This window comes from Salvelinus sp. IW2-2015, unplaced genomic scaffold (assembly GCF_002910315.2).
Source record: "Salvelinus sp. IW2-2015 unplaced genomic scaffold, ASM291031v2 Un_scaffold2755, whole genome shotgun sequence".
Classification (NCBI taxonomy): Eukaryota; Metazoa; Chordata; class Actinopteri; order Salmoniformes; family Salmonidae; genus Salvelinus; species Salvelinus sp. IW2-2015.
Genome location: NW_019944058.1, coordinates 8,403 through 20,102, shown reverse-complemented (window position 1 = coordinate 20,102; position 11,700 = coordinate 8,403). Strand labels below are relative to the sequence as shown.

General features: G+C 45.9%; 1 protein-coding gene and 1 long non-coding RNA gene across 2 annotated transcripts; both read left to right on the top strand.

Annotated features, from left to right (window-relative positions):
- The first annotated feature begins 553 nt into the window (after positions 1-553).
- Positions 554-7,287, top strand: LOC139025483 (uncharacterized). The gene is made up of 2 exons (XR_011477073.1): positions 554-629; positions 6,923-7,287. It is a non-coding gene; the product is annotated as an uncharacterized lncRNA (long non-coding RNA).
- Positions 7,288-8,089: 802 nt separating this feature from the next.
- On the top strand, positions 8,090-9,225 carry LOC112074681 (histamine H2 receptor-like). Its single transcript, XM_024141803.2, has one exon. The coding sequence runs from the start codon at positions 8,113-8,115 to the stop codon at positions 9,199-9,201; it is 1,089 nt and encodes a 362-aa protein (XP_023997571.1). The 5' UTR covers positions 8,090-8,112; the 3' UTR covers positions 9,202-9,225.
- Positions 9,226-11,700: the final 2,475 nt, after the last annotated feature.

The window sequence follows — 11,700 nt, the reverse complement described above, 5'->3', positions numbered from 1 at the left end:
ATTGAAAATGTGGGGTAGCTATAAAACAGGACTGCGGTTAATTCAGATCTGTATGCTAACTGACATCTTGTTTTTAAAGGCTTCCCTATTAGAAGGGACAGCTTGTTTACCATGCAGCGTGAACGAGTATGAAAACAAATCATCAATTGTATATGCAACTGGAAGGCTATTAAATTGATTAATTAAGTCTGAGAGAGAGAGAGAGAAAGAGAGAGAAAGAGGAGTAGAAGAGCGAGAGAAAGAGAAGAGAAGAGAGAGAGAGAGAGAAGAGAGAGAGAGAGAAGAGAGAGAGAGAGAGAGAGAGAGAGAGAGGAGAGAGAGAGAGAGGAAGAGAGAGAGAAAGAGCGCGAGAAAGAGCGCGAGAAAGAGCGAGAGAGAGAGAGAGAGACAGCAGAGAGAGAGAAAGAGCGCGAGAAAGAGCGAGAGAGAGAGAAAGAGAGAGAGAGAGAGAGAGAGAAGAAGAGAGAAGAGAGAGAGAGAGAGAGAGAGAGCAAGGGAATATGACTCATACACATACATGAACACACACACAAACATGAGGAATGAGCTTCTGGTTTCTGTCCAGTCTCACAGAGTAGAGGAGAGGGGAGGAGAGGCAGCTGAAACAAAGCAAGACCACTGACACTGAGGTAAGTTTGACCCTCTTTCTTATTATAATGACTTGCGTCAACTTGTGTACATTTGTATAGCTGACCTCAGATCTGTACTCCTGCTGGTAACAAAAACTCTAACTATTAAACAGTCCAATTCTCACACAGAACTCCCTTGGGAGATGAATACATTAATGCCTTTGCTATCAAGACCTGTCTTGCCAGAGTTCACAAGCCATTAATAGGTGATGTGCTCTGAAGCTCATTAATAATGACTCGGTCCCAGACTGACCTCTGACCTCTGTGCCAGACTTAGCCCTGTGAATGTCTTTTCAACTGACTCAGCCACTCGTAGCCTGCAATTTACTGGGAACACAATGACACAGGGGTCACCAAATCTCCTGGGAAAACTGGGAATGAGGAAGTGAGTATACGATTGTCTACACAGTGATACCTGACTGATCTGTTCGTGTTTCTACTTTAGACAACAGTTGGTTAAATGCATAATTAGATAGGATGTGGCTAAAACAGAAACCAACACATCTGGTTACCAGGCGAACTGATCCCCATAATGTGTTTATTATATGTCATATAATATGGATGATAGAGAAGGAAATTGAGAAAAAAAAGTGGGAGAGACAAGAGAGATAAGCTGAACAGTCTCTGTATACACATTTGTGACCACATGCACATTCACTCTCTTGGGTGTTGTTGTGTAAACACTAGTTAAAGTGTCCTGCTCCTGTGTGGCAGCTGTGTGTTGTGTTAGCATTAGCGTTAGCATTAGGCATTAGTGTTAGCATTAGCCATGAGCGTTAGCATTAGCCATTAGCGTTAGCATTATCCATTAGCGTTAGCATTAGCCATTAGCACAGTGTTCAGAAGGTTTCCTCCATTAGAGCTAAGGTGTGTCGGGCCAACAGTGACGTGACGAGGGCACGCTGTCAGGAGCCTGCTCTGGGTGTGTGTGTGTGTGTGTGTGTGTGTGTGTGTGTGTGTGTGTGTGTGTGTGTGTGTGTGTGTGTGTGTGTGTGTGTGTGTGTGCGTGTGTATGGCTGTCTGTATTTCTTCATCCCTGCACGCCTGTCTGTCTGTCAACAAATCTTCCTATCTGCCTGTCTGTCTGAAGAGTCTAACTGTCTGTCTACCTGTCTGTCTGCCTGAAGTGTCTGTCTGCCTCTGGTTTCCATGGCCCATCTCCCAAGGTCGTCATGGCAGTACATGGTACCAGTCAAAAGTTTAGACACACCTACTCATTCCAGGGTTCTTCTTTATTTTTACTATCTTCTACATTGTAGAATAATAGTGAAGACATCAAACCTATGAAATAACACATATGGAATCATGTAGTAACCAAGAAAGTGTTAAACAAATCAAAATATATTTTACATTTGAGATTCTTCAAAGTAGCATCCCCTTGCCTTGATGATGCATTCCAGGTGACTACCTAGTAAAAATAAAGAAAGAAAAACCCTTGAATGAGTAGGTCTGTCCAAACTAGGCTGCATAATAATTTACTCTGTCGTCACAGAAAATGATCACAGTTGCATGCCATTCATTTTCTAATAAAAGCTGAGTACTGGGGTATTGTCCAGACAAAGATTTTTAGTGTAGCAATATTAAGTTGTATGAAATTAAATCAGATGTAAAAAATAGGCTATGCAAAAATGTGGGCACCCTTGTCATTCTGTTGATTTGAATACCTGTAACTACTTAGCACTGAATAATTGGAACACACAATTGGTTTGGTGAGCTCATTAAGCCTTGAACTTCATAGACAAGTGCATCCAATCATGAGAAAAGGTATTTAAAGGTGGCCAATTGCAAGTTGTTGTTCTCTTTGACTCTCCTCTGAAGAGTGGCAACATGGGGGCCTCAAAACAACTCTCAAATGACCTGAAAACAAAGATTGTTCAACATTATTATGGTTTTGAGGAAGGCTACAAAAAGCTATCGCAGAGATTTAAGCTGTCAGTGTCCACTGTGAGGAACATAGTGAGGAAATGGAAGACCACAGGCACAGTTCTTGTTAAGGCCTGAAGTGGCAGGCCAAGTAAAATATCGGAGAGGCAAAGGCGAAGGATGATGAGAACGGTCAAAAACAGCCCACAGACCACCTCCAAAGACCTACAACATCATCTTGCTGCAGATGGTGTCACTGTGCATCGTTCAACAATTCAGCGCACTTTGCACAAGGAGAAGCTGTATGGGAGAGTGATGCGGAAGAAGCCTTTTCTGCACACACGCCACAAACAGAGTCGCTTGAGGTATGCAAACGCACATTTGGACAAGCCAGCTTCATTTTGGAATAAGGTGCTGTGGACTGATGAAACAAAGATTGAGTTATTTGGTCATAACAAGGGACGTTATGCATGGCGGCAAAAGAACACAGCGTTCCAAGANAAATTTGGTGGGGGTTCCATCATGCTGTGGGGCTGTGTGGCCAGTGCCGGTACTGGGAATCTTGTTAAAGTTGAGGGTCGCATGGATTCCACTCAATATCAGCAGATTCTTGGGAATAATGTTGAAKAATCAGTCACAAAGTTGAAGTTACGCCGGCGCTGGATATTTCAACAAGACAATGACCCAAAACACTGCTCAAAATCTACCCGGGCATTTATGCAGAGGAACAAGTACAATGTTCTGGGCATCCCAGTCCCCAGACCTGAATATCATTGAGAATCTGTGGGATGATTTGAAGCGGGCTGTGCATGCACGGCAACCATCAAACCTAACTGAACTGGAGATGTTTTGTAAGGAGGAATGGTCCAAAATACCTTCATCCAGAATCCAGACACTCATTAGAGGCTATGGGAAGCGTCTAGAGGCTGTTATTTTAGCAAAAGGAGGCTCTACTAAATATTGATGTGATTTTTCTATTGGCGTGCCCAAATCTATGCACCTGTCTTATTTTGTTTTGGGGTGCCCAAACTTTTTCATACGACTGTATATACATGTTTGTTCTTTTGATGTGTAGAGGGGCATTCAAGTTACTCCTGAAGTGTTTGGTCGTCCATATTTGCAGAATTTGGAAGGAAAACAATCTCTCTAACTTGTCTATCAATATAAGAATGTGACCGTATGTCTCAGTTTGAAAACCCTTTAAGCCCAAACACTTACAAAACTACCTCTAGATCTGGATCAGAATGTTTCTTTATCAATTTCTTTACTTCTACATCTACAAATTTGAGTATCATGTAGTAGCCTAAACCTATCGCTGTTACATTGAACTGGTTGAATATTAACGGCAGTCATCCAATATGCTGTGATAGAAATAAGGCCATTCTCATGAAAGAAAAATGGTCCACCCTCATCTTAAACGGCACCGAACGCCACTGGTTAAGACACAGCTGTTTGATGAGACTAACAAAAATGTGTAATTGGTATTCAAGCATCTCCCCAATCATACTGTCTAGGCACTGCATGAAATAGTCTCATCCGTCATTCCTTGTCCAGTTCTAGAGAAAAATCCACAGCTTAAACTGCTTGGCTGGACTCCAACTTGCTATGCTACAACAGCTTCCTTTAGTGTGACGGTTACATTTTTCCCTTTTGTGATTAATTGTTCACTTTCCTTTGCTACTGATGAAAATCCTTCCAGTCCTTTCACCTCTGACCTCTCAAAACCCATCCAGTCCTTTCACCTCTCAAAACCATCCGTCTTTCTCTCTGACTCTCAAAACCCATCAGTCCTTTCACTCTCAAACCCATAGTCTTTATCTCTGATCTCTCAAAACCATCCAGTCCTTTCACCTCTCAAAACCCATCCAGTCCTTTCACCTCTCAAAACCCATCCAGTCTTTCATCTCTCGATCTCATCTATATTAACCAATCAGTCCTTTCACCTTCAAAACCCATCCAGTCCTTTCACTCTCAAAACCATCAGTCCTTTCACTCTCAAAACCCACAGCTTTCACCTCTCAAAACCCATCCAGTCCTTTCACCTCTCTGACCTCAAAACCCATCCGTCCTTTACCACCTCTCAAAACCCATCCAGTCCTTTCACCTCTCTGACCTCTCAAAACCCATCCAGTCCTTTCACCTCTCTGACCTCTCAAAACCCATCCAGTCTTTCACCTCTTGACTCTCAAACCCATCCAGTCCTCTTCTCTTTGACCTCTTCAAAACATCAGTCCTTTCACCTCTCAAAACACATCCAGTCCTTTCCCCTCTGACCTCTTCCTACTACAGGTGAGAATAACCATCTAGTTCAGTTTACATTAATGCAACTATTGTGTGTCGACATCCGTTTCACGTTCTATCATTGTATTGCATACATTGTATTCATATCTTAGGCAATCATATCGTATGCCTTCTCTCTAACATTCCAACACAACCATCAAATACTGAAGTCAAATGAATGCAGAAAAACAAAGAGAACGTGAACACCATAGTTCTCAAATACACAAACAGACACACACCACCTCTGTGACCTGTCTGTGGGAAGGCAGTCTGGAGGGGGTAATGTCAGGCCAGCACTACACATTGGAGATGCCAGATATGGACATAAACTATGGGAAGGAAGCTTTGCCAGAGTCCGACAGAGTATGGGAGCCTGTGTGTGTGTGTGTTTGTGTGTGTGTGTGGTGTGTGTGTGTGTGGTGTGGTGTGTGTGGTGTGTGGTGTGTGTGTGTGTGTGTGTGTTGTGGGTGTGTGTGTGTGGTGTGGTGTGTGTGTGTGTGTGTGTGTGTGTGGTGTGTGTGTGGTTGTGTGTGTGTGTGTGTGTGTTGTGTGTGTTGGGTGTGTGTGGTGTGTGTGTGTGGTGTGTTGTGTGTGTGTGTGTGTGTGTGTGTGTGTGGTGTGGTGTGTGTGTGCGTGTGTGTGTGTGTGTTTGTGTGTGTGTTCGGGAAGAGCGACGATGACACGGTCTATAGGGACCTGCCAGGACAACGACCTCTCCTTCAATGTCAGTAAGACCAAGGAGCTGATCGGGGACTACGGGAAACAGCCCAATCCGTGGCTGCAGAGGAACGGGTCAAGAGCTTCAAGTTCCTGTGTCCAAATCACTAAGGACTTAAAATGGTCCACACACATACAAACAGTTGTGAAGAAGCATGGGCATGGGCCCTCAAATCTTCAGAAAGTTCTACATCTGCACCATTGAGAGCATCCTAACTGGTTGCATCACTGCCTGCTATGGCAACTGCTCGGCCTTCGATCGCATGGCGCTACAGAGGGTAGTGCGTACGGCCAAGTACATCACTGGSGCTGAGCTCACAGCCATCCAGGACCTCTACACCAGGCGRTGTCAGAGGAATGCCCTAAAGAATTAGAAAGACTTCAGCCAACCAAGTTACAGACTGCTATCTCTGCTACTGCACAGCAAGCGGTACCAGAGCAATAAGGCTCCTTATGTCATGTCTGCTCCTGCTCCTCCCCTCCGGCRTACGATATCGCCAGAGTACTAACCACTGGTCCTGGGATTCATCATTACATGCACCTGTGAATCATTATGATTCACTCCTGGACTCCACTACCTTCATCATTTCCTCCCCTTTATATGTCACTTTCCCAGGTTCACTCACCAGTTGGTATTGTTCTTGTGTATCGGGGTACTGCCTTATGTTAGTGTCGTGTTCTTGGTTTTGTTGTTTTATTAAAACGTTGCATCTGCTTCCGACTCACCGCCCAATCATTACACCTTAACAGCTTCTACCCCCAAGACATAAGACAGTTCATCAAATGGCTACCCGGACTAATTACCCGGACTAATTACCCAGACTAATTGCATTGACCCCCTTATTTTATTCTTATTTATTTGTATTTTTTTAACTGAGTCCATTGCACAGGTTCGGTGTACACTCACTAGACTCTAACCACACACTCACACATGGACACATTCCTTCACACTCTTCACATACACTGATGCTATTCTGTGTTTATTATCTATCATAGTCACTTTACCCCTACCTACATGTACATATTACCTTGACTTACCCGTAACCCTGCACATTGACTCAGTCCCAGTACCCATTGTACATAGCCTCGTTATTGTTATTTTATTGTGTTACTATTTTTCCTTTCGTTTATTTAGCACATTTTTCTTACTTACTTTTTAAAACTCTGCACTGTTGGTTAAGGGCTCGTATGTAAGCATTTCACGGTAAGATCTACAYCTGTATTCGGGAAATGTGAGAAATAAAATATGATTTTGATTTGATTTGAACACATGTTGAATTGACGTCTGYGCCCAGTGGGCAACATTTGCTTCGATTTGCTAGTGGAAGTAACTGCACTTGTAAGTAGCATGGTAAAGTGTCTCCTTGCAGTATACAGGCCATGGTACTTCGTTTTTTGGCTCTGTCTAACTTTCTGTTGCTCTGTGTGTTTAGATGAATCTTTGAGTGATATGGAAGATTAGTGTGGACCAGCCACCAACAGAGGGAGCTGTTCTACAGCCCATCATCAAACACTGACTGGACCAGCCATCAACCTCCTCATCGCTCCATCAATCAGAGGATCTGTAATGATGAACTGACCCCTCCATCCAGACCTCTCCATCCAGACCTCCATCCAGACCTCTCCATCCTGACCCCTCCATCCAGACCTCTCCATCCAGACTTCTCCATCCAGACCTCTCCATCCAGACCTCTCCATCCAGACCTCCATCCAGACCTCTCCATCCAGACCTCTCCATCCAGACCTCCATCCAGACCTCTCCATCCAGACCTCTCCATCCAGACCTCTCCATCCAGACCTCCATCCAGACCTCCATCCAGACCTCCATCCAGACCTCTCCATCCAGCCCTCCATCCAGACAACATATACACTCCAATAGATGTGAAATATGCCCAAACATACTCAGGAAAATAGCTCAAACACACAGATAAATGTCCATCTACGCACATTGGTATGGATATAGACGCACCCAGATAAGTATTACCTGAAGGAGACTGGACTGAGTTGTTGTTGTAGGGCAAGGGTTGGGGTTGAGACTGGGTATAAGTGAGCGGTTAGGGTTGGGACTGGGTGTAAGTGAGGGGTTAGGGTTGGGACTGGGTCTGGGTGTAAGTGAGGGGTTAGGGTTGGGACTGGGACTAGGTGTAAGTGAGGGGTTAGGGTTGGGACTGGGTGTAGGGCAGGGGTTGGGACTGGGTGTAAGTGAGGGGTTGGGGCTGGGACTTGGGTGTAGGGGGGGTTGAGGGTTGAGACTGGGTTGTAGGCAGGGGGGTTGAGACTGGGTGTAGGGCAGGGGTTAGGGTTGAGACTGGGTGTAGGGCAGGGTTAGGGTTGAGACTGGGTGTAGGGCAAGGGGTTGAGGGTGATGGACTGGGTGTAGGGCAGGGGTTAGGGTTGAGACTGGTGTAGGGCGGGGTGGGTTGAGACTGGGTGTAGGGCAGGGGTTAGGGTTGAGACTAGGTGTAGGGCAGGGGTTAGGGTTGAGACTGGGTGTAGGGCAGGGGTTAGGGTTGAGACTGGGTGTAGGGCAAGAGTTAGGGTTGAGACTGGGTGTAGGGCAGGGGTTAGGGTAGGGACTGGGTGTAGGGCAGGGGTTAGGGTAGGGACTGGGACTTCAGTAAGGATGCTGTCTGTGGTGATACTAGGTGTGACCCTGTCCCTGCTCATTCTGCTGACGGTGTTTGGTAATGTCCTGGTATGTCTGGCCGTCTGCGCCACACGACGTCTCCGCTGCCTCACCAACTGTTTCATCGTCTCCCTGGCCATCACTGACCTGCTGCTTGGCATGCTGGTCCTGCCCTTCTCTGCCCTCCTCCAGTTCAGCGATTGGCCGCTGGGGCCGACCCTCTGCAACATCTACATCTCATTGGATGTTATGTTATGCACTGCCTCCATCCTCACCCTATTGGCCATCAGCGTGGACCGCTACCTGGCCGTGACCGCACCCCTTAGATACTCGTCGCTGGTGTTGCCGAGGGGGGTAGCCATAACGATGGCTTCGGTGTGGGCGGTGTCACTGGGGGTGTCGTTCCTACCGATCCACCTGGGCTGGAACACTGTGGACGGCAGTGTGCAGAACCGCGGCCCGGGGGAGGAGAGGGAGTGTAAGTTTGAGCTGAACCCGTCGTACGTTGCGGTGGACGCCTCCTTAACCTTTTACCTTCCCCTGCTGATCATGTGCTGGAACTACCTCCGCATCCTCCGCATCGCCCGGGCCCAGGCCAGACGCATCATCCATGCACAACCCAACCTCAACAACAACAGCCCCTCGTCAGCCCCTCGTCAACTCACCTCAGTAACAGCGATGGCTCTACGGGAACACAAAGCCACAGTGACTCTAGCAGCAGTGATCGGAGCGTTCATGGTGTGCTGGTTCCCCTACTTCACCCTGTTTACTATCATGGGTCTGAGGATGCAGGACTACCCAGCAGCCTACCCTGTGGTGCTGTGGCTGGGATACATCAACTCAGCTCTGAATCCTTTGCTCTACGCTGCCCTCAACAGAGACTTTAGGTCCGCCTACGCCCGCCTGCTGCGCTGTGGTTACTATGGATACGGCAGGGGGAGGGGCGGGCCAGCATCGCCCCACAATACAACCATGACGGGTAAAAGGAACAAGGGGAAAGACAACACACATGGTGACGGAACATACACTCATAACAACTCCAAAATATTGTATTTTCTCGTGTCTAGCGAGTTAGGTCAATGGTGAGCCTGTGTGCACAGAATAGCCAACTCTGGTCTTCTGGTCTTGTATCCCTCTCAGGTGCGGGGGGGGGTAGGTGGGGGGAGGTGTCGCTCTGCTGTGTGAACACACCTCTTCCTGTAGGGCGGGGCCAGGTGAGACCGGTGTGATGATGATGGTACAGGAAGTCAGAGGAACAACCATACCTTCCACTCAGCACAGCACAGGGGCATCTAGTGAGCAAAAACAAGTACAGATAAAAATAAATCACCTGTCTAATTATCTGTAGCCTACTATAAAACTGTTGATAGCCTGTGTCATTCTATATCCTGTGTGTCTGATCGCGCTGACCCTGTGTCTATCTGTGAGGAGGATTCAGTGTCCTACCAGTCCTGAAAGCTGAGCCCAGGACCAGCCAACTTAACTCAGACACCCAGCCCAGGGGATCAATCAAATCACAGACAGGTAAGACATCTAAAAACGATTCATGAGTTTATAACAGGTTCATAACAGTGATCCACTTCTCTATGTTCTCCCCCAGGACACTGGGAGTCGTCTACAATATCACGGACAATCTGCAACAAGGAATACCGGGGACCTTTAACCGCAGAACTAGAATGAGACTATTTCTATCACTTCAACCAATAAGCAGTGACTGGGGAAGCCCACATGTCAATTTGACAGACAGACAGACAGACAGACAGACAGACAGACAGACAGACAGACAGACAGACAGAACAGACAGACAGACAGACAGACAGACAGACAGACAGACAGACAGACAGACAGACAGACAGACAGACAGACAGACAGACAGACAGACAGACAGAGACAAACTAAAACTCTCGTCCCAGACTGGTGGTGAAATCTAAGCTCTGGTGTTATTCAGCTGAACCTGACTGTGATCTTCCAATGAAGCAGATAGTTATGCCCTCTAGTGATGGAATATAGTACTACAACCTGACAAGGGGACTAGACTCAGGAATTATCTATTAAAACAATCAGTGTTCTGAGAGAAAATGATTTCAAATATGTGAGAGTGTTTCATCTGTATGAGGAACTGTTTAACTGTGCAGCTATATGGGTCATCTACTAGGTATTTTGAATTTGAGTACACAGTATGTACATGCAGCCTACTGGACTAAAACATGCCCCAGAACGTCTTGGGATCTGATATTTGTCACGACTAACCACAGTGCCATCGAAGTTTTTGTAAGGTTGTGAAGGTAGGCCACCTACGACCAGGGATGGTACTGAACGCTGGTGGTGGAGTGGTAGAATAAATAGCATTTACCAGTAGTCATGGATCCGAAAACATCATGCCATTTATTTTCTCCAGGAGCTCTCTCATGGTAGCCGTGGGAACGTTGGCCAGGGACAGTGGTTGCAAATTAGCCGGCTGGCTAAAACCGGCACTTTTACTGAAACGTTGATTAATGTGCCTGTCCCTGTAAAAAAWATATATATATCAAATTCAAACAAAAATTATGAAAAGGAAAAGTCAAGTTCTTGAAAAACATACATAACTTGGTTTTCAGGATAAAAGGGACTAAGTCCAGGTTTATGTAGATTCTGAAGAAATGTGGTATTGTGCCAATCTGCACACTTCAACTGCCAATAAACAAGCAGCAAAGAGCTGGCACTTCTTCTCCTCTGGTATAATTGCAGTCACACAAATGTAATGCGCCTTCCGCCACCTACTGGAGAAAAATTACGCTGCATCCGTCACAGTCCAAATCACATCCCTACACAGGTTTAGAGGCCTGACAGGGCGGTACTTTCATCGACAGGATTCCATGTATTTCCTCTGCTGTCAAATCCCTGAGTCCCCACATAACACAAAAATCCCCAAAGAAATCTGTCAGCTTGGACGCATCTCAATCTACCACATCAGCAGATGTCACACTTCTGTATCTGTGGTGAAAGGTGACAGAGCTAGAGAGCGCTGTTTGTCAGACCATGAGACATCCCGAACATCGATCTTCTCACAAAATCGTCTGCAGCATCCAAACAGTTTGTCCTCACAAGACTTGTCTGAAGGTCCCCGGTACCAGTTGAAAAAATTAAAGGAAGTATATAYGGAGACTGTTTAGTGCCAAATATTAAAAAACATTTCCTGGTCTTTCTTGTATCTCTCAGATACAGGACAGACACTTCAGAACAAACTTCCTTTCAATTTTTTGGTGGGGGGGACTATCTGTTGTTCCATGTAGTGAATCTGTTATTCAATGTGTTTGTAATAGCAGAAAGGCCAAATAATTTTTTTAAATGAATAATATATGTATTTTTAATACTTCAAGGGGTTTTAAAATTCTAAATCAAAAAGCTAAATGATCCTTGGTATGACCTTAAAACAATTCCATATAGCTTAGTAGAACCACTCCATCCACTATGCAGGTCAGTCGGTATACACCGACCTCTCCATCTACTTCTTCAGTTATATCCTTTACACTCACTTCTAGCGCCACCCCAGAGACAACCCCGTTGATAGACGCCCTGCTTCGAAGATCCACACAGCACACATTC

Excerpts from the sequence above, each read along its gene's own strand:
- LOC112074681 (XM_024141803.2), top strand. The coding sequence starts at position 8,113 with ATGCTGTCTGTGGTGATACTAGGTGTGACCCTGTCCCTGCTCATTCTG.